Source organism: Gavialis gangeticus, unplaced genomic scaffold, assembly GCF_001723915.1.
Source record: "Gavialis gangeticus isolate Ggan-Ray unplaced genomic scaffold, GavGan_comp1, whole genome shotgun sequence".
NCBI lineage: Eukaryota > Metazoa > Chordata > Crocodylia > Gavialidae > Gavialis > Gavialis gangeticus.
The window spans coordinates 12,918,484-12,942,661 of NW_017729005.1; the positions used below are offsets into that span (position 1 = coordinate 12,918,484).

The 24,178-nt window shown below is 38.2% G+C and overlaps 1 protein-coding gene across 17 annotated transcripts in view; it reads right to left on the reverse strand.

The window, feature by feature from the left end:
* Positions 1-24,178, reverse strand: part of SATB1 (SATB homeobox 1) — a 141,374-nt gene that overhangs the window by 87,532 nt on the left and 29,664 nt on the right. For all 17 annotated transcript variants that reach the window (XM_019508686.1, XM_019508700.1, XM_019508698.1 and 14 more), the window contains 3 exons: positions 23,059-23,235; positions 22,238-22,364; positions 21,386-21,509 (listed from right to left, as the gene is read on the reverse strand). In XM_019508686.1, the coding sequence (XP_019364231.1) occupies positions 21,386-21,509; positions 22,238-22,364; positions 23,059-23,235 (428 nt within the window). The remainder of the gene's footprint in view (positions 1-21,385; positions 21,510-22,237; positions 22,365-23,058; positions 23,236-24,178) is intronic.

Sequence of the window (24,178 nt, forward strand, 5' to 3'; positions counted from 1 at the left end):
AAAAAAAAAAAAAAAAAAAAAAGACAGTGGCATCAGCCACCTTGTACATTGTGTCAGAGGCCAAGATGCATTGCATCTCACTAGACAAGTGAAGGAATTCCATGTTTGATTCTACCTGGTCCATTCATCAGCCCATGTAGATGCTTGGTAGAAAATCATTTAAAACTATTTTCTCTAAGATTTCTTATCTACCAGAGTAAAAAGTTGTTAGATTATGACTAAGAGTACATTATTGTCCTTTTTGCAAAACAACAAAAACAATGTTAATCGGGTTAATTCAATCATCTAAACCAAAACTGTTCATGCTTTTCTGCCAAATCAACCAACCACAGCAAAATCTGTTATCAGTGATTGCTCAGCTTCCAGTCAAAAATCACTTAACCCCCAAAGTCCCAGAACTTCTCCCAAGCAACCTTAAAATTACTCTTATATAGTTAGAATGAAGCAAAGAAAACAACCTCATCTAGGGGTATTTGGGCTGCAGTATTGACACAGAATACATACGTGCTAGCAGACTTAGCTGAGGGTACCAAAGACAACAGTTCCCCTCACAGAAATCAGTTGTTAGGCGTTAGGGATTTGTGTGTGAAATTTTCCCCTCAGAGGCATCACAACTAAAACTTATTTAGGCCTGAGTGTTTGACATGGGAAAATAAAAACAAGCATTTTTGAAACTGGTTCACTGGTGTTTAAAGCTTTCAAGCTCGATCGGTGGAGGGGGCAAGGGCTGCAACAACTTATTTACACAATTATCTAAATACGATTAAACAGCTGATGGACAAATATTAAACTGGAAAATGTATAGTCATTTCAGCTTAATGTAATCCTCTTTCTGTAAACACCCAAGATGATTTTTTTTCAACCAGAACAGTCCTGACATCTCATAAGCCTAAGGGTGAATAGCAAGAGATTGTTTTTGATAGTTATAAATATTCAAAAGACATGCAGACCATCTGCTTTCATAATACAGGTAAAGCAAGACTGAAATGGTGACTGCTGTATAAAAATGGTTCTTTTAACAAAGTCTTCCTCTCCTCAAAAACTATAAAGACAGATGTCAAAAACTGTTTACACAGGGTAATCAGGAGCGTGCAAAATGTAATATTCCTTTTACACACAGTGCTTGCTAAAGAGGTTTTTTTCTTTTTCTTCCCATCTGTGTGTTGCAACACATTTCTACAAGTTAAAAACATTTTTTCAAACAGAGATCTCATGAATACCCAAAAACATGCTATCTGGTTTCTGAATGCTAATTAATTTCAACTACGGAATCTAATTTTTTTTCCTGTAGGAAGGAATGTATGGTTTTGAAATGGAGTACTGTAGCAACAACAGACATTGGAAACAGAACACGGAAGTTAAATTTTGCACTATTTTGACACTGGCTATTTTCATACCCCTGTCTTGCATATATCTGCATTTGTTAAATTTGGTTAACCATAAATAGGGCAAGTATAATTCTTTGCATTTCCAAATGAGAGTTTATTTATGTTTTACCATTTATCAGGCTCTTCAACATAAAGACGTTTAACAATGTAATGATTTTGTCAAGTGGTAAGTAAAAGATTCCTTATCCTCCAAGCAGAGTATGAACAGTGCTGCCTATAAACCCCTACAGTCAATTTTCAGAACTGAAACACTAATCTTGACAGTAACCTTTTAATGTATTATATTAATGGCACACAGTGTGTTAAGCATCTTTTTTTATAATTCTCAATAAAATGAATGTTTACTGAACAATCTGGCAAACTACTGGCTTTGGTTTTTTTTAAACCAAACTTTTAAGATTCCCTGGTCACGTCTACATGAGACGTTGACTCTGTAGTTGTTACTGCGCAGTCATTTAGTACTTGCCAAGTACTAAACAACTCTGCAGTAACTGGCATTACTGCACAGTAGAGTCCCAGCATGGTTGTCTAGTGACACTTACTGCGCAGTAGCTCATTGCTACTGTGCAGTAGCGTCACATCACGGTTCATGACTGATGATGCTACTGTACAGTAGTAACAAGCTACTGTGCAGTAAGTGTCTTGTGTTGACATGGCTTCTACCTATTTTTACTTCAGTCAATCCTCCACCTTAGATTCCTTCATATCTGGCAGGGAGGGATAACACTACTATGATGGTTTCATATTAATTTATTTCACCATTTATTTATAAAAACATAAATAAATGAAAAGAAATCTCTCCATTAATCTCTAGATAAAGTTTAAATAGTGCTGAATTTACAGAACAGAGTATGGCTATAGATGGGGAAGTTCTTTTTTACAAAACAGAAGAGAGACAGCGTATTCTTGATATATTTTATTCAAAGGAACTTTGCCACAGGTAAAAGCCAATTAGGTATGTATAAGAAGCAGCCGCTATCCCAAAGTCTTTATATAATTTGAGACTCAACCAGACCAAATTTTGGTGCCTCATGCACAGACATGGCAGAGAATCATTATTTACTACTTGCACTAAAAGTGGATGCATGGCTGCAAATCATCCGGTTGCCATGAGTTATTTTTAACATAATGGAATCTTAAAACGTATTAGTTAACAAATACACACAAGTCATACAAGACTCTTTCTGCCATTACCTTGAAGTACTGAGAGATGCACAGGAATGTCTTCATCATGCCCAGCACAAATACGTACGGGGGAGGGGAGGAAGCAGATGGGCAGCGAGGACATAGTACTGATGAAGAAAAGTCAGCTTGTGCCTTTGGCGGTACACTTGGATGAAGATGTGACCCCTGCACTGTTGCCAAGGTCATGAGAACTGATGATCACCTGTAGGGTAAGTGCTGGTCATACAAGCTAAAAACTGCCTACTGGGAGTTTTAAAGTGATCATATAAGGGTTTTCCAACACAAGCACCATCCTTGTTCTTCCCTTATTCTCTAGGTAATTAAGGCACTCGTCTCTCTTCTGTTGTTTCCTTGTTGCTTCTAAAGGTTTGGATTTAGATAGGGGCAATGGTCATGACCCTCTATTACAATTTCTTATTTGAAATATCGAAGGGAAAATTCAGTTCAAGAACCAACAGATCCTTGTACTACTTTGTCAGCTTGTAATGCAAGGACTGGAAATTTACATGACAGTGTAGCAATCTCTCCCACTCTCCTGATGGATATAAATACAGCCCAAATAAAAAGCTGCTTTCCAAGATACTAGACTTTTATCCACAGAGGCTAAAAAGCTCAAAAAGATAAAGGTGGGTGGGTGGGAAATGTTAATTCAGTATTCAAGGAGAAATAAATTGCTCTACAAACTGGCTTGATTCGATACTTCCTTAAATTTAAAGAAAGAAAACATTTTTAAGTGACTCATTATTCTCTTAGTTGTTAAATGCCCAATTTGAATGAGTGTAGACAACTAATTTTTAGAAAGTGGTAGGTGCTCACTATTTGAGAGGAAAAAAACCTTGACACATCAACCTTTAATGTGTCAAGCTGAGCACCCAAAATTGAGACAAAGATCACTAGTTCCTTAAGCTTTATGTACTATCTGAAGGTCCTATAATGGCTGCAGCAGAAAAGGCTTAGGATGTAGTCAGGAACAATCTTAAATCTTTTCTGAAAACAGTTTGGATCAAATCTAAAATAAAGTTACAGGACAGATTCCCAGCTTGATTGCAATGAATGAAAACAGCCCTGTGTTGTCAGAGCCAGAACTCTCATTTTCCCTTGTGTGCCTAAATAAGTTTCCTAGCCACGTACTTGCTTGCAGGCCCTAGCTGTAACTGCAGATGTGTAAGTATGAGCACATGGACAAGCAAACTCAGTTGACTATGCACTGGATTGGCACATATATGCCTACTTCCTGGCCAGAACCTTCCCATGCTTTAGCCGTTATGGGAGGGTGGCAGGGGGTGCAGTAGTGCAGCTGCATCTCACTCCCCTTTGTTTTTAAACTTTGGGTGGACAGGAATCAAACTGCCTGGCTGTGTCAACATTTCTAGTCAGGCAGCAGTGAGAGAATCACTTGAATTCATGGCTCATTATAAATCTACCTCACTCCTTGTAAACTCTTCATTCCACAGGCGTTAATGACCCCTCTCCTTTTTAAAAGTCTTGATGTTCCACCAGTCAAGCTATTCTTCCTTCTGCATTTCAGCTGTCTGTTAGATGCTCCTGATAATGTAGCTCCTATTTCATAGCCCTGCAGACTGTTTTCCAGTCCAGCTAAAAATGTTAATTCAGATGAAGAAACATTGTTGCATGTAAACATTAACTCAGGTGGGGGAATAGCTTTCAGTAAAACATTGGGTTGCACAGTCAAGATGCTCAGTCAGGCCTGATTCTGTTTTGTGAATCTGAAAGACATGTATATTTAACTATAAGAACTACAGGACTAAAGAAACAACATATTTTGATTATTTTTCCCACTTTGTTGTGGTGTTCTGTATACAATATATGATATAACAAACTAATGCACATTCCAACAAAATTGTATTTGTTTTTGCTTTAACCCTAAACTAATTAATATAGCCCTAGGTCTTTAGCATCAGTAAAGCTTCTAGTGTCTTTCTACCTGGAGAAAAATGTGCTGTGTTATATGAAATGATGGACTACATTATCTGTATACTCCCTTTCCAAAACCCTAGATCTGCCTTAGGACACTTGCCCAAGAAGTACAAGACCCAGAGGCCTCAATTTTAGGCCTCTTTGCCCAGAGGTGGTTTGAACCTACGTATCTGACTTCCCAACAAGTTTAAGGCTCTAACCACTGCACCACAAGTTAAGCAATCCCTAAACTCTTCATTAATGGTTCTTTTGAAGCTGAGACACCATCCCTTGAATTCAAGGGGGAATGGATAGAAGGTAGTTCAGTCAGAAAGTATTGCCTGTACCTGGGGCAATGCTGCATGCTAGAACCCAGACCCTCTTTCCTTGTTGTGGAGCAGCCTTTTCACTAAGCCACACACAATCCAGCTTGCTTACTTCTTCCTGACTTCATATATATTCTGTCTTGGCTTCCCAGGAGACCAGCTTCAAAGGGAACACTGGAAAGAGGACTAAGTGACACCTAACTAGTGGTACTGAGGTTAGAGCACGAGAATGAGAAGTCAGAGAAATGAAGCTTCAAATCCCCTCTGGGTGAGAACCCGAGTGGCCCTAGCTTCTCTGACTCTTGGGCTAAAACACTGCAGCCTCTTTCCTCCAACACCTATTAGTGTGTTTCTAACATGGGTTTCTAGCCAACTACATTTTCTTGACTTGGATGTACTTACAGGTCCAGAATAAGGATGTGTACACAGTTTCCCAATAGCCTACTAGGTCTATTCCATCTGCCCCCACAACAGACACTTACAGGCCCATACTACAGGGGAAGTGAATCGCTATCTGTGTGCAAGTGCCAGAAATGCAACTTATATAGGTAAAGAGGTGCTACTTAGATGCACAAACCAAAAAAGAATTCTGCCCCTAAAATCTATAATACATCATTCTAGAACATATGATTCTTCTTTGTTCATCTTCTAATAGCATGAGGTGAACCTTTCAGTATGCAGCATGGCACACCAGCATGGGGTCCCAGAAAGGTGTCTGTGGGTAAGGAAAGGTTCTTGACCAACTTGCATCAGGCAGCTGTGTTTTCAAAGACAATTCTGTAGGGATTAAGATTATATTTAATATTTTGCTTTTGTGCTCTTCTCAAAACATGACAAATGAAAAGAAAAGGTGGAAGGGTATCAGAGACTAGTGGGGCTGAAAGGAACCTCCAGCAGACATCTAGTCCAATCTCTTGCCTGAGGCAGGTCATCCCTATCCAAGCCATCCCACACAGCCATAATTCTACATAAGACTATCTTCAATCCTGACACCACAAACCTAACACCCTAACCTGCCACAGGTAAAGTAAGAGAACCATGGCAGGCAATGGTCTGCTTCTATAAAATGCTGTCAATACATGCTGAAGAGGTCCCAGGTAGAAGGGCCACGCCCCCTGCTACAGAGGAAGACAAAAACCTCCACAGTCCATACCAATCTGACCACGGGTTAAAATTTCTTCCTGATCCCAAATACAGCAAATCAGACTGACTCCAAGTGGAGGGGCAAGACTCTTTGGCCAGGAACCTCCGACTTTGCTCCTAGCAAGAGGATTGGCACACCCCAGTTAGTGTCTTAGCTGTCGCCAATACCCCATGCCTGTGGGGAGGTGGGAACAACCAAAGCCAAGACGCATGGAAAATACTCATGGGGGAAAATAGACATAGCTATGCCTAGATCATCCCTGACCAGCGGCTACCCAACCTCTTACTGAACACCTCCAGTAATGGAGAGTCCACAACTTCCCTAAGCAGTCTATTCTGCTACCCCATTATTCTCACAGTTTTTCCTAGATATCCAATCTAAGCTTGTTTTGCTGCAACTTCAAGTTACTGGCCTACATCCTCCTCTCTGCAGCAAGAGAGAAAAGGTACTTTTTCTCTTCGTTATGACAACTCTTTAAGTATTTGAAGACTTCTATTATGTCTCCTCTTAAGCACCTTTTCTGCCAGCTGAAGATGCCTAGTTCCTTCAGTCTCTCTTCATAACTCGTCTTTTAAGCTCTTGGTCATCTTTGGTGTCTGCCTCCAGGCCCTAACTTCTCCATGTCCTTTGTAAAATGTGTAGCTCAGAACTGCACTAAGTATTCCAGAGGAGGCTTAACCAGTGCCAAATAGAGGCACTATCACTTCCTGTGTCTTGCATCCAATATTTTTTACTGATACAGCCCAAAACTGAACTACACTGCAGACTCGTATCGAGTCTGTGGTCTATCAAGTCCTTGTCCATAGAGCCACCATCCAGCCAAGTGTTCCCTATTTTGTATTTATGTTTTTAATTATTCCTGTGAGGTGTAGCACTTTGCATTTGTCTGCATTAAACTTTGTCCCGTTAACTAGCCAAACTTTCCAAACTGTCAAGATCCTTCTGAATTGCACTTGCATTCACCAACCTGTTCACAATCCTTCCCAGTTTCATGCCATCCACAAACTCTCTCAAGAATCGTTCTGTCAGCATCCAAATTACTAATAAACAGTTAAACAGCACCAAATCAAAGAAAGACCCCTATGGGGCCCCACTGGAAACCTCCTGCTATTCTAACATGGACCTGTTAATAATTATCCTTTGCTTACAGCCATTGAGTCAGTTATCGATTCACCTTGTAGTAACAGAGCCCACATTTCTCCAAATTGTTTATGAGACGATGGTGCAGGACCTGGTTAAAAGCCTTGCTGAAGTCTAGATACACTCTATGCACAGTATTCCCTTCATATACCCAAGAACTTATTTTGTCAAAAAGGGAGGAGATCAGGTTTGTTTGACACTATTTTTCAGAAATCCACGCTGACTGCTTGTGATCAGCATTTCCTCCTCCAGATGCTTGCAAATAGCCTTCCCTCAGGATATGCTCCAGTAACTTCCCACATATTGAGGTGAGGCTATCTGGTTTTTAGTTCCCTGGGTCCTCCTTGTATTTTTAAAAAGGGGTACTACATTAGCGCTTTTCCAGTCCTCTGGTACCTGACTCATCTCCCGGGTACCAGAGGATCATTGCCAAGGGCTCGGAGATAACCTGTGCCAGTTCCTTCAGGATCATGAGATGAAACTCATCTGGCCCTGCTGCCTTGAATTTACTCAGACACAACAAAAGCTCTCTAACAGTCTCTTTTGTTATCTGCTCCCTCAGCTTGTCCCCTTCCTTATCCAGATAATGCTTATTGGGTGTCTGGCAGTTTAATTTTTTTTGTGAAAAGTGAGGCAAAAATAGCTATTGAGTAGCTTTGCCTTCTCTGTCTCTTCCAGTTAGGAATTCCTGCTGGCTTTTTAAACAGAGGACCCACAGCTTCTTTGGTCCTTCTTTTCTGGCCAACGTACTTATATAAAAACTCTTTTTGCTGTCGTTAATCTCCTTAACCAGGTGCAACTCATTCTTTATCTCTGTCTTTCTGGTTTTGTCCCTCTAGGTGCCTTCTATTCCCTGGTAAACATCCTTGGTGACCTGCCCATTCTTCCATTGCCCGTATGCTTTCCTTTTGTATTTGATAGAGAAGGACATTCTGCCTATGTCCTCAGACCAAAACAGCTACAACCTACACCCCTTTTGTATTTGAAGCATTTTAGAAGCTCCTTGTGCAGCCACATTGGTCTCTTGCCATTCTTCTTGTGCTTCCACTGTGTCAGGAGATTCTTGTTGGGCTTCTGATACTGTGCCCCTTAGAAGCTCCCAGCCCTCCTGCACACCTTTATCCTTCAATCTATCCACCCATGACACTATGCCTATTAGCTCTTGAAGCAAATGAATTCTGCCTTAATGAAATCTAGCATCCTAATTTTGCTGATCTCATGCATTCTCCGTCTCAGGTTCTGGAAATCTACTGCATTGTGATCACTTCCTCCCAAGTTACTCCTCACCTCCACATCCTCCCCCAACTCTTCCCTGTTGGTCAGGACAAGACTCAACATAGATGATCTGCTAGCTGTATCTTCTTCTTTCTGGAAGAGAAAGTTATCTTCCACACAAGTTAGGCAGTGGCTTTACATTTTATGTTTGGTTGCATTGTTCTTCCAGGAGATGTCTGAAAAACTGAAGTCTCTCATCAGTACCATCCCACAGATTTTGGATAGATTTATCACCTGCTTTAAGAGTGCCTCATCTACCTCCTCGTCCTTGGTGGCCTATAACAAATTCCCACCATATCAGTGCTCCATTTTTCACCTTTCATCTTCACCCAAATGCATTTTGCTTTGCTGTCTTCCATCTCCTGAAACAGTGAACATGTGGTTTTTGTTTGCTTGTTTTTGTTTTGTTTTTTGACATACAAGGCAACACCACCACCTTTTCTCCCAGTTCTGTCTTTCTGAAACACTGTAACCCTCAATGTTCACATTACAGTCATAGAAGCTGTCCCACCAAGTATCAGTGATGCCAATCAGATCATAGTTCTTTTCATAGTCTGTAGCTTCTAACTCACCTTGTTTATTCACCATACTTCTTGCATTTGTATACATGCAACAGATGCATCTGTCCTTTTGACCTCCTTGCTTCCTTTTTGTGCCACTTTTTGCAGGCTTGTACCTCTTTGGCCCTTACCCAGAGCTGATCTGCTTCTCTAAGTCCTTTCCCCTCTGGAACGTGTGCTCTGTTGGAGGATTTTGAGCACCATCCTTCTTGAAAACTAGTTGCCAATTTTTTAAACATACCACACTCATTGCCTAATCTGGTTCTGCTCTTTACTAGGTTGGCCAGACAACACCCAAAGGTGCTCTTCCCCATCATCAGGTGGATTTTATCTCTTGAAGCCATCCCTCATCCCAAGAATATCCACCTGTTGTCAAAGAAACTGAAGCCTTCATGTCAATGCCGTCTCAAGCACGTGCTCACTTTCAGGATATGACAATCTATACCTGGACCCCTTTCCTGCCACAGGAAAGACTAATAAGAACACCACTTGTGCTCCAAGCTCCTTAATCCTTCTGCCAAGAGCCTCAGTCTCCTCTGATCTGGCCAGTATAATTCCTGGCAGTATCAGTGCCTAAGTACAGGAGGCAGGAAGGGGTAGTGGTTCAAAGGATGGATGAGCTTTGGCACACTCTGGTATCTTGAATTCAGGCTCCAGGCAGGGTGTGAGGAACAGGTGGTCAAAGATAGGATGAGAGCACCAGAACATACAAAAACACTTCTGCTGCCCAAGATACCAGACTATCTATCCCCAGAGGCCACAAAACTTAAATAAAAGATGGGTAGATGAGAAATGTTACTTTAGTATTCAAATTCCATGGAAAAGTAATCAACTGACACTTATAGAGGCAGAAGTTTTAGGGTACTTGAGGCCAGGGCCGGCCTCAAACGAGTTCAGCAAAATACCAGAATTCAACCCTTTTTCTTAGCAATTTTTGGTTACGTTTTCTTTCTGCTATACGACCTACATTTACTTCCAACAATTCTGTTCTGGCTAGATAAGGATCCTTCAGGTTTCCTTGTTTACATTCTCAATCAAGTCTTCCATGAGGGTACGATGTGAACAAATATTTTACCAGTGCAATTGGATTTGTGAAACTGACTAAACTTAGAAATAATAGTGAAATAGATGCTGTTCGGAGCAAAAGAGTATTTCTTTTTACAGCAAGACTCTTGTTTTCCGTTTACAGATTGTGATGACACACAAGCCTTCAACCATCTGTTGTGGTAATTCTCCAGTTTGGTTCCTGTAAAGGCACTCCTTAAAATTGCACAGAATTGTCCACCAACTTAAGAAAGATTTCCTTGCTGGGAAGTAGGGCTTGCTGAAAAAACACGTCTTTTCTCGGATTCCACTGTTCTGCTATGCAAATATCAGATGTCTGGTACAAATTTAAGCCCCAAGGCACAATGTCCAGACAAGAAGTCTTTAGACTTAGTAGCACTAACCATTGCCTTACTAAATTTCTTCTGGTGTTCAGGAAGAAATCTTTCTTTGATCTTCTCTCCTACATATTTTTAATAGATTTTAAAAGCCAGAAGGGGCCCTTTTGATTGGATCTGGATGCCTACATAAGCCATAGAATATCACCCAGAGATTTCTGCATGTAGCCCCGCAGTCTGTGGTTGAACAAGTGTCTCTCTGAGGAAGAGATCCAGTCTTCGAGAGTTGGAGAATTTACCACACTCATTGCCTAATCTGGTTCCACCCAATAATACCTCACTGTTAAAAATGTGAATTTTGTTTCTAGCTAGAACTTCAGGGACTTGTTTCCAGCCACTGGGTCCTATTATTTTGCTTTGACTGGCTTGATTAAAAGGTCCTTTAGTGCCCTACGTTTGCCATACGTAGGTATGTATAAACTGTCAACACGTTACCTCTTATCTTTCAAAGAAAGGTACCTCATTACCTTCAAAGAAATTAGCTAGAAGGCTACTTAAGTTTTTCATTGTTAGGAGAGCTTACCAGAACCAAAATCATTTTGGAGACTCTTCTCTGTACTGTTGCCAATTTTTTAAACATATATACACACACACACGAGAATGGAACACAGTATTTCCATAGTAGTCTAATTACTGGAATCAAGGTGACATTTCCTCCCCATTCCTTGTTTGTATAGCCAAGTACAAAATGTAGCCCTCCTACTACAGGGTGAACACTAAAGATAACAAACAACATCACTTCTGAATGACCCCCCTTACTACAGACTGTAGGGAGATTAAGCTCTCTTTGAAAAAAACCCAAACACACCCCACCTTAGAAAGGAGTCATACATCCCACCAGAGGACTCCTAAACTCATTATACTAGACATTTGGATTCAAACTTGTTCAATCACTGCAAACTTGAGAATTTAAAAAGGTGTCTGAAATGTCATAAGGGAATTTGATAAGTAGATGAAGCTTTAATCAATCATTTATCTAGGGTGGGCAAGATGTACATTGCATATAAACTTCAGTGTTTCTATCAATCAAGGCAAATAAAGGAATTTTTGCAAGGAATCTACCCGCTGAGGAAACAGAATGGAAGAGGTCAAAACTGGATGTTACTAGATACATTCTAAGATAAATTTCAGTCCGCTTGCAATAAGAATACACTTTCTGAAGAAGAAACCCCATGATGCTACATTTACAATTACTACCAGAAGAGTGTCTTCAATGCGAAGACATTTTGTTACGATTAATGGATTTTTGGGGTAAGCAAGCAGCATGATATGGTATGACTGCTCCTCTTTTTGCTTACTGAACAGGGAGTATCTGAGAACTTTTAGGGCTCCTAATGCTTTTTTTAATAAGTGAGACCTGTGTTTTGATATTATACTTTGAGAAGACATTTTGAGAAGTGGGATTATACAGTTTTGAGAGAAAGCTATAGTTTGGACAACCTATTTCAAACAAAGTCAGCCTTTTTAGACACCTGGGAGATTGAGAGCTTTTTATCTCCAAAAACTTCCCATCACCCTAGAAAAAAATGTTAGTATAGAAGTCTTTAAGAGAAGCTTCACAGGCTTCTTTTACATGGATATTCTCTTTCAGAGTCACAGAGCCTTCTAAAAGATTAAAACTATCTAAATAAATAAAAACCTAAGCTATGTCCAGGTCACACTAAAGCACAGAGCTTAAAAATGTTTCGTGACTCATTACAATCCGGTATTTTCTCCAGCCTTGCATATGTGAAGAGAGGTTTTTTTTATGTCTTCTCAGCCTTTGGGAATGGATAGCATTCTTTTTAGTTTGTCGATTTCAAGATCTGAAGCAAGACAGGTCTGAGGCTTCTATGCTCATGACTAAAATTTGTGTCCCATACATGCTGCAAAGCATCAGAGGAATCTGATACTAGTTTTTCCATCAAGGAGGCAATGAAGGAAGCAGACGGATTTCACCCTTCCCTTCGGATTCCTCTGCAGGAGGCCAAGGTAGGAAGTGAAGAGGAAATGATACATGCCATTTTTTGTTAAACTTTGTGAGAGCTGGCTCACATATTTCAGGACCTTTAATTTTTTTTCATGTCTTTTCTCAAACAATCCTCACACAGGAGTCAAGTTAGGGTTGAGATCAATCTGAGAAAGGAGAGTAATTTGTCCCATCAAGGCAAGAAGAAATTCTAACTAGTCAGTCACACTGTTTTCATTCCCGTCTGTGGAAAACAGTTAAAGCCAAAGTGAGTCTTCTTTTCAGTAATTAATGTTCTGACCCTAAACATTTTAAGCACTTGGTGAATACAAGGTTTTCTATAATGATTGCCCATGGTCCCACCCCATAATAATCTAATACAGTGACTTTGGTCTAATGTAGCAACTGGTTTAGCTGCATCTACCTCATTCCAAGCTTATCACCCAAATATTTATTCTGCTTCTCAGCAGAGTCTTGAAGCCCACATGAAGGTCTGTACTACTACAGCCAGACTGCAAGCAATACTCAAGCTAGTTCAGGAAGGTCTATGTGAGTTTGAATTACAGCAGTGATTACAGCACAGACATACCTATCATAGACAGAATAACTCAACACTATAATAGGATAGGACACACAATGAAAACACATGGGTTACTTTGGCACCTTTTTCACTGTGCTGGTGACATTTTGCAAGGAATACAAACGGTCAGAAAAAAATCAGGTCACAAACAGGTCACATCCACTTGTGATGAAAGCAGAACAATTATGGTGGATACTGCATGAAACAAGGGTTCCAAAAGACAAAAAAGATCACCATCTAGGAAGTCGAGCTCATCTACTGGCTTGGTTTTTTTTTTTTTTAAGGGAAGACTTAATTGGCTCTTAAAGAGGAGATCCTTAATGGACAGAAATAAAGCTAATTTAATTATTACAAAAGCATCTCAGAATATACAAGTCTACCACAGTTTTTTTTAGGTAGGGAGGGAATACAAAATCTACACCTCAGAATCACTGTGAAAAACTGAGATGAGGACCACAATGGCATTAGTTAGGCAGGTGTTAACTGACCTACACCAAAGCTGTGAACTGGGAAACTTGCAAATCATAAGATTGTGCAATACTTGGCTGCCGCTCCTGCTATCATATTCGTTATAAAAAAAGATTTCTAAGAGACATGTACATCAAGCAAAAGGGAGTAACTGTCGAGTGACATTACTGTATCAGAGACAATATATTTCTTTACTGCTAATGAAATTCAGTTAAAAAGTGAAGGAAGTGATAAAGAAAATACTGTTTGTAATGTATTTTACATAAGAACGCAATATAGAAAGGGAAGTGCAATTAAATCTTAATGTGGACTTTTTTATTTTTAGTTTGTCATCTGGTTTACATTCTGAGCCCCTTTGCAGACAGTAAATTATGCTGGCATTTCTTAGGGAATAACTGCCATGTTAATTTAGTTTAATAAAATAACTGACATAGAAAAGGGGGAAACAAGTAAGAAGAGACAGCTCTAGCCCCCACTCCTTATCTTTAGCTAAGTATTCAAATACTTTCTATACGAATTGTCCGTGGTCCAGCTCCAGCACCATGTAATAATACAATACATTACAACACAGTACAATACAATCTTGGTTTTCTGTAGCGCCCTTCATGCAAGCATCCCAGGGTGCTTTACAATCATTACGAGTTAAAATTAAAACTGAAGCACATACAATTCCTAATAGATTCATTTTAAAAATGCTAAACAGAACAAATAACTTTTAAGTCTAGATTTAAAAGTCCCAACAGTCAGAGCGTTCCTTACTTCAATTGGCAATGAGTTCCAAAGCTAGGAAGCAAAGCGACTAAAGGCTCTCTTATGTTATGTTAAAGGATCTCTTACGTTGTTTATACTCTTACAGTACCCTACAATCAACCATTTTCCAATAAAAGAAAAAATATAAGCCTGTTATTTGCAGACCTTGCTTTAAAGAAAACTGGGAAGTGGCTTGTTAACCTTCTAGTAAAGTCTTCGTAAAATCTGGAGTTAAAAACTCAGGTACAATACCTGACTGATGCATTAAAAGATACAAAAACCCCTCACACTCTTAACAAATAGATTATTGTTTTACTGGCACTAAATATGCTACATGCTATGTATTTTCTATATATGAAGGGTACTGCATTGAGGATTTTAAATACTAGCTATTTTATATAGCTTCTAGCAGAATCAGAATTACAGTGAAAATTGAACTAAAACAGTGTTCAACTTTTATAATAGATACTTTTTGTTTCTGTAATTTTCATTGTGTTCCTTGTTTTATTCCTGTCACTTCCCTAAAATTTCAAGGCCATACGATACAGAAATTCACATGATGAGGGACTGGAAAAAAAAAGTCACCATTATAAACAAAATCAGCCAATACATAGAAAGTAGGGAGCAGTGTCCCTGAAATACACATATTCCCCTGAAATGCATAAATCTGGCGCTCTACAGTTGAGGCCATTTTTGCATAACTGACTCAGAAAAAAGCACCGTCATACAGGATGTGTCAAGCATCATGTGTTATCAGACTTAAATTCATGCATTGTAAGAAAATTGTGTGATCAGATTCACTAACCCCTCAGAAATGGATTCATGTGCTAACAGGACCCTCTAAGGTTAGAGACTGCATTTGTTTGAGATGCACACTACACTCAATAATGAATCAACAAGGAAATCTCAGGGACAATGATTTTTGGTCTCCAGTTCTGAGTTTCACATGCATCTGTTTTCTAGCTCTTTATTAGAAGTTTATTTTCCTTTTGATACATTTTCAGGTCACAGAAAATTGTTTTAAATATTAAAATACATTTAGCTGCATTAGAAGTCTGACAAACTGACAAAAACTACTACCTAAATTAAAAGGGGACTATCTTCAACTAAGAGGTGAGAGAGAGAACAGCAGCATGAGTCAAGGAGGGAAAATTAGCCTTACACAGTTTGCAATTTTGCGACTTGAGTTAACACAAGTCAGATAGCCACATTATTAAACTATTTCTTAATGGATTGTTGCAGCTAGATGGTACCAAAGACTGAAAATTACTTCTGCTTCTCCACAGAGGAGGTACAACACAAGGAACTGCACAAACAGCCTCAAGCTATCCCATACATGTGCTTAAAATAATGACTTGTAAGATTTACCTCGAGTAAAAGCCACCCTCCATTTTCATGCCTACCTTCTTGTTGAGGCTGTTAAAGGACTGACAACTGTGACAATGGCTCTTGCGATACTGACACCTGTCCACCAGAAACTAGACAGGGCAGGACATGTTTTACTTCATCTACCGATATCCTGATGTTAACTTACAGTTATTACTGTCCTGGCAGCTAGAGGCTTTGCATCTCATTACAATTGCCTGGCCTATCTACATTAATAAAGCAAAAACATAGTTAAACGCTTTTAGATTTCACAGCAAGCTGAAAGAAATTCTTTTATATAAAAAAGGCACCACATCAACAAGTACAGACTTAAGGAGAGTGAATCTGTATAATAGTAAAAATATTCTAAAAAGTTAGTTCTTCCGTTGCTGACTTGCCAAAACCTGAGCAAGGCCCTCAAGGTTCTGCATTTCCCCTGCAATAATTGATGACATATTTAAAACCAAAGCAGTATAAGGAATGTAACTCCGTCTTAAATTTTAGATGTTATGGTTGCTATTAGTTGTGGGGGGTTCTCTCCCCCCCCCACCACCAACATACAAAAATCCAAGAACTTCAGGTCAGGTCTGGGCAGGTAAAATTAAAAGCTGGGGGGAGGGGTGGGGGCAGGAAAGCACTTTTTAGCTTGTTGTTAAAAACAATTTTGAATCTACCAAATATGTGTAAACCCAAATTCTGGTTCCAATGGAGGAAAAAAAACAAAAAACAAAAAGTCTCCTAATGGCTTCCACTGGATTAGATTATGATCCTTAATTAATTGCAATTCAAAGGTTTCTCCCATTAAAAAAAAAAGGTGTAACTATTTTATTCAGCTGAATAAAAGAGTGAAGTTTTTAAATAGGCTGTTCATTTACTGTAGTGGACAGAATTCCTACGACTTTAACACAAATTTACTAGGTCAGGTGAAGTGCATAAAATACTTGTTCTATGTCCGCATATCTTGGCACCCACAAACTCTGTTTTGGAGGGTCCCCACACACACAACAATTTGCGGATTCAGGGACTGATATTTGAAAGAGAAGGGAAATGTTATATACACAATGCATGCCGTTTACTTAAGTCTGATCAGAATGCATTTGGGATGGGTGCACTAATCACAAGTATGAAGCTATTAAAACCTTAGTACTATACATGCATTCATTGCTGTGACATATATGCAGAATATATGTTTCCCCTTCATCTAAAAAGCTATTTTCTTCCTCAGTATCATGAGCACAGCCTTAAAACCCCCTGAAAAGCAGAACGGGGGCAGGGGGGAGGAAGAAAATCAGAAGTTACACATCCTAAAAAAAATACCTCATGTAACATTACTATGCATAAAATCCTGGAGTCCAAAAATATCACAGGCTCTTTGAGAGCTACAGGTGACTGCTGTACACCCATTTCAAAACTGGAAAAAATGCCTTCTCCCTCCACTGCCCCACTTGCCTCCCCAAGGACAGAAAGCTCTTTTTTAAAGCCCTGAAGGGTTACGACATAGCAAGGCCTTTAATCTGTCACTGACACCAGGAATGGATACTGCCTACCCTGAACCTTAGGTCAGTATAATCTGAATGTTTGGGATCAAGTTTAAGGGGGGGGAGGGGAATGGAGGAAAAAAAAAGGGAAAGAAACAGTAAACCTTTCTGATGACTACTCTTCATAAGCATATTTTGATAGATTAAAAAGTCAGCTTCTGGGGGTGGGTAGCAGCTTGCTAGGAGTGGTTTTATAAAAGAGGTCAGGGACAGTGATCAGGGATGCTCAACAAATGGTAATTGCTGCCCCTTTTTAGAGGAGGGTGAGTAATCATGCTGCCACCTCTTTTGGAGGGTATCAACTTTCCATTTTACAGAAGAGAACACTAAAATAAAGGATATAGTCAAGGAGCTGAGGGCATTCAATTAGTTGGTTCCAGAACTATTGATACAATTCTGGGTTCTAGACTTCCAGCCCATTCTCAGGCCAGCAGCCTGACCTGTTACTCTAATATATCAGATTGTGTGCAAGTGTGAATAAATAGACCAAATCCTTAGTATTCATTTATTAAGAACATGTACTATATAATCCAAAGTATCAATGGAAGTTCAGAGGTAGAATTAATCTTTAGCACTCACATTGAGGTTATCTTTAAATACTGAAGTCAAAGTAAATACAAAGGGAGCCTGAAGGGAAGTTATAGTAACTTTGTGCAATTCAAAGCTTGGGTGCGTGTAGGTGGGGCCAAGAATTTATGGTAGTTTGTCTACAGTTTCCTTAGAAGTGGTATAGCCAAAAGTGGGGAGAAAGCAAGGCCAAGGACACCATGTAAGTGCTCTGATTCATAACTCCCAGGAGATGGAATTTAAAAAGAGTCTCCTTCCCAGCAACAGATAATAAGGGAGGACACAAATGGAGCCAAAATGGATAAAACAAATGGGAAGCTCCTTATGTTGCCTTTACATCTTTTGCTAGCCTAACATAACATTGGAATCACCAGTATGCAAAATGTCCTGTAGCTTATCAAATTCAAAAGAGTTTGAAATAATCATCTAAAGTTAGTAGCTATCTTTTTAGCTTGCTTGCTTGCAGCCAGAATTTAAGAATAACCTCTGGACTTCTGAAGTTTGCACGGTAATTTAGAGCCATATAGTACCTCCAGTCTATCCACCAAGTTCAGATTTGTTTCACTGGGAATTCCTGGTGATCAAGGCCAGCATGGCAAGTGATAAACTTGGCTTCACGGGGAAAAGAAAAATGCGAGTTGCCACAACATTCTCAGAACAAGTTAGCTACAATAATCTTGGAAAAGGCTGTGTATTCCACCCCTTTTACCAGTGCAAGAGTGCCGAAATAGCATTTTGCTAGAGGAAAGCATAGGGAAAAAAAAGAGTGGTGGACAAAAGTGCACACCACAATACTCTGACGTTTCAATGACAGTAAGTTAAAGCAAATGAATGACAAAATGGGAAAAGGTAGTAAAGTCAAAAGATACATCCCAATGATTTTAGAAGCATAATTTAGACAGACAGATAATCCTGGTCACAAGGACAGATTATATTTGTCTATATGGCTTGAACTGCCCATTAACAACTATACCAGCAAATCCTACTAGATATATATTTAGTTGATTTCTACAGTGCAGAAATATTACTATTTTGGACACACAAAAAAATCAAAGAAAAACTGACAGAGTAGACAAATTCTAAATTTAGGCTATCATTCTCTAACTTCCCACTCTCAAATTGTGCATTAACAATGCTGTTCATACACTAAACCAGCTTATATTATTTTACAAAAACCCTTTTCTCCCTAAACCAGGATGGTGGTAGATGTCCTTGATTCTGGTCTGAAGCATTTGTCAATTAATAAAATTACATCAATAACAACATACAAAAGCTATGATAAAAGTCACTGTGATGGTTTATTTTTATGATGGAATACAACATACCTGCACCTATGTCTACAAAAGCATAAACCATGAGTACCTCTTTTTCTCAGAGCAAAGACCAGTGCTTATGTGATTTGATAGGAAGAAGATGCCCCTAAGCTTGTTGCTTGCTCTTATTCCTGATCTCTGGACTGAGAATACATGCATTCCAGAGCACTCCCAAATTTCAAAGTGTTTAGGAAATAGAGACTCAAAAGAGTGCCTTTCATATGAAAGAGTAATGTATTTAGGGATATAGTCTATTAGTCATTGTTCGGTCTGAAACAATTTAATCTTATTTAGCCAATTTAAAAGGACATGATTAGGTCAAAGTTTTAAGTACTGATGGCTTGTTTAAAGAAAAAAAACCCACTCCCTGAAGTCAGAGGAAAAAGATTACATCGGCTTTAATGGATCTTTGATCAGCCCATATAAAAAAAAATGCTCATTTTTACATACATTTGTCCTAAAATATGTATTTTTCCTGAAATTTGTAGTGTGCATGTATGCACGAGTATGCATGTGTGATTTAAAAAACATTCATGAAGGGATCAAATTTCTTCAAGATATTTTTAACTTGCAATCCAAATATTTCAGTACCTGGCTAGATAAGGAGCTAAGAAAAGAAAGATTCGCTATGAAATAAAAGCAAAAAAACCTGTAAAAAACAAAAGAATGAATTCTTTAAACTTGGGAAAGGAAAAGTTACCCATAAAATAGCACAGCAAATTTTAGGATTTTGTAACCATTTATTTTACTAGTCTTACAAGCAATTATCAGGAATCCTGGTTTTCTCCGATTTAAAAAAATCCCCAATTTTTAGTTAAAAAAGTAACCCCAAATCCACATTTTTCTGTGACTTAAATGAAACACCACTAATAGACAGACAGATAGATATACACATAGCGATATTTCATTTCCATTGTGGAAAAATATGGATTTGGGGTTACATTTTTTTTTAAACTGAAAAATTGGGAGTTCTTTCAAAAATCAGAGAAAACCAGGATCCCTGGTGATCAACCTGGATGGTCTTGTTAAATATTAAATGACACAGTCCTTTTAAATTAGAGGAAGGCAATTCAGTGTTCACTAAATAGTACTTAGACGTAGAATTTATTTATTTTCCACCAAAAAGTACATGCGGAATCTGAAGACGCATTCCTTTAGCTGTACTGTTTTGTCATTGCATCATGAGTACATATAGACAATTTGCAACGTGAGACACTATGCCAAAAAAATTAGCTGGATAATCTGTTGCCAAACAATGTACTACCTACCATCAATATGTTAAAAAAGTAAAGCTGGTGGACTAAGGTGGAGCAAATCCTAAATTATCTGCAGTCTCCGTAAGTCAGCAGTGCAAGAGCTGACATGCTTGTACAGTAGGTACATACAAGATAGTTTTGCAAAAATATTACTGGAATGGTTTGCAACCAGTGAAGATAATTTTGATTATTTCCACTCCAAAAATTCCTAGACTGAAGCCAAATCACTGAAAGCAATCTAACCATAGGAAAAAATATAGTGAGAGGAAAACAACCTTTGCTAAAGTATCTGCTAGATATAGCCATCTTGTTTAAACCAACCGATGGCTCTGCTTCTGAAGGACTTAAGTAGGCTGAGGAAGGGAAATAAATAAATACAATCTGGGTTCCTTTTCCTCTCCCCATCTAACTATGACCAGAATCACTTATTTATACCACAATTTCTGTCTTAAAATCTCAACTGCAGCACAGCAAAATACATTTAAAAAATAGAACAATAAATCTGTGGCTCCCACCTCAATATCACTGGACACTCGCTGCACAGCACAGGAAAATAAGTCTCTCCCTTCACGCTAGTTTAAATAATTGACAAAAAGAACAATGCAACAAAGCCTTAAGGAAAGCTGCAGTTCAGTGTTTAGCAATGGGTAATATAAGGTTTTATTCCTGTTAAATATATTTTGATTAGTTAAAATAAATGACTGATTTTCTTTTGGTTGTTTTTAACAAACACATTAAGAACCTTTATTCTGTTTTTCTCCCCCCACTCATATGGTATGCCAAAATAGACTGTCTAGTTTTATGAATTAGCATTTAAAACTAGTGTAGGTTATCTAACAAGCAGTCAAATTCAATAGTACTTTTGACAGCAGTAAGTAGGGAGCCTTTTAACAACTTCAACACACGCCTGAAAAAAAGGCAGTTACATCAAAGCAGTTCAAAGACTGAAGACTAAACCAGTTACAATCCAGTTTGGTGTGACATAATTCTAGTCTTATCTAGTGTAGTGGAAACAGTCATTCACAGCTCCCTAAGGGAAAATTCTGTAAAACTATGTTCAAAATGAATCGAGCATTTTAAGAGAGATTGTAAGTGGTCAAATGAATCTGCATTTTGGCAGATCCACTCTTCAGATACCACTTGCTACAGTCTGAGGAAATCTCAAATCTCATATCAGCATTGCCTATAGTGCTTTATTATTTATTACACGTTATGCTAAGTACCTGTGAAAGGGGACATTCCTTGGCCAATGAACTCTGGTTCATATCCTTCAGTAAGTCCTTCAGAGCATTTCTTACTGTTGTGTGAGACCATTGTTCAGGAGGCAAGTCTTCTAGTTTAGGGCAACTATTTGAAACATAGATTAGGAAAGGGATTATTACAAGATTGCATCCTGCTGCAGAACATTCCTTTAAGACAGACAGATTTCATTTTGCGCATCAAGCAGATGCATCTGGAGATTGCTCTCGGTCTCCTGATTGTTCCGATTAGTTAATTACTTTATACAACACATCTGCTGTATTGATGCATGAATTATACATCAGCTGCATGTGGCGACTATTTTTTCATGTTACTTCTACCTTCCTGCTCTGATGCGCTTGGTAAAACAATTTAAGGTGTAATGCTTTCTCACGACTGATCATGAAAAGCATTAATATATTAACCATTTTTTCTTTTTTGTTACTGTGAAATTTAAGAACCTAGACAGCAACAATAAGTGTGAGCAAGTCATTCTTTTACAAAATGCACACAGATGGTACTGTTCATGATATGCAAAAATATTTTTCTCTTAAGTAAACTTTATGTAAAATGCCTTCTTGTAATGCATCATTTAATTGACTAAAATGCAATATTCTTTTAATGAGATATCCAAAGAAAATCTATGTATCAGAGCTATAAAAGTTTTCTGCAACGGTATGTTGTAACTTAAGAAGAATTACAGTGACTTAAAAGTAAATTAGATAAGTCTCTGTACTTTGGGCACAGCACAGTGGGAATTAAAACTAGGGATATTATTATTAGTCATAATAGTGGCCAAATGGCAGTTTGTGTCCCAACAGGGGTATGTAACTCACCTGTGTAACTGGATTTTCAGTGTGACTACATGATACACATCTTGTAACATGTCTGCTACTGTGGCGTCAGGGGCATCTGTCACATAGGAGAGTGGAACAGGATTCCACTTTCCAACCTGGATTAGCCCTATGACACACAAAAATATATACGTATTTATTAAAATAGCTTACCTTGCAATGCATGGGGCGAGGGGCAGAAAGAAAATCTGAAATTAAGTCATATAAAACAGTCCTTGCTACCATGTTCGTTTGAGGATGGAGACAAAAAAAATTGCTACATGTACTATGAAATTACATAAATACATTACAACAAGCATCTTTAAAATATTATGTATAGAACCAATTTTTCCTAAGTTACTGAACGCACCAAGACAAGATATAATCATTCATAAACCCTGTTACTAATTATATAGGATTTAATAATGCAGAAACTCAATACTGAAAAATACTTTATAGTCCATAAAACCATCAGGAACAGAGTAAAAGAAGCAGAGCTGGATATTCAGTCATAAATGCAAGTTGACTCTCAACAGTCCATCTGCTCAAATATGCTTTACACTTCCTTGTGGATCCTCAGTGGAGCAGATTATTAAGGTCAATAAGCATACTAATGATTCACTTCAAGTCATTTTTTTTTTTTAAATAATCATCTACCTCAACATTCCACAGAAGCAAAATGTGTGTTAACTAAACAAAGGTTTAGAGACAATCTACAAAGAGTAGAAAGCCCACCTGCATTACATTTCTGAAAAGATATCCTAGGAATTTCTTCCCCCAGACAATAAACACAAGTTACCGTGCACTTTAGCAGTTATATGTACCTTTTGCTTGGGCAGCAGAGCTATGAGAATATCCAAGTGATAGCAATGCCATTTCAATCAGCTGATTGAAAAGCATGTCCTTCCTCACCAACACAAATTCTGCATGCTCCTCCTTAGAATCATACTCAATGGCATTTTCATAATGTTCCACTACACAGAAAACTGGAAGCATACTTCCTATTAAAAGAAAAAAAAAAAAGAAGAAAATATACAATATTAATTCTTGTGATAGCAGGCTTACCAACAGATAAATAGATAACATTCCTGTGAATTGGTAAATAAGTGTCAAGGGATATCTAAGTATTTGACATCATCCCTCCTCTCCTACCCAACAAAAGAAAGTTCTGCAAAATAAAAATATTATTGGGGAAAGGCATGAATACAAATTTATCTTACTATTTCTGTAAACAGATGCTTTTTTCTGCTACAGATTACAGAATTAAGGTTGACTGAAGAGAAATAAGTCAGTACTCTCTGTTCTGTCCAGATTTGTTGCATGTAACATGTAGTGAGAGAAGCTACAAACATACTGCAGAGATCCTGATCATAAGCCATTTAAGTGCCATCTATATCATTTTGCCCATTAACATAAAATATTTTTGGCATAGCTAAGAAAGCCGTAATTACCTTAAACTAAAAAAAAAGCACCTTTTTGTTTTGTCATTTGGTTGTACTAAAATTAAGAAGGTATAAGGAAACAAAACAAAACTTAATGCCAACTTACTGCCTTCACTGTCTGGGTGTAACCAAATCAGTAAACTGTAATTCTAAAGACTCGCATCATTAAGGAATAAAAATGGTCATTTAAATACGATTTTAAAATTACCTGCAGTTTATACATTATTGAAACAGTAAGGTATATAGTTACCTTACAAATATACATTCAAAATCAGATTATAGACAGGAGATGCATCTTAAAGTCATTTTAATTTATTTTATTTCTACTTCACATTTTACTATCCGAAAGTATTTCCCCATGTCTTTTTCTGATTCAGTGCAATCTTTTGGACGAAAACCCAAGCAATTCTTACTGCTGGGAAGAGGAATTTTTCTAGAAATCACATTTGTGAATTTCTTAAAAATTGAAATTAGTTGAGAGAGACAGAGACACACTGATCAG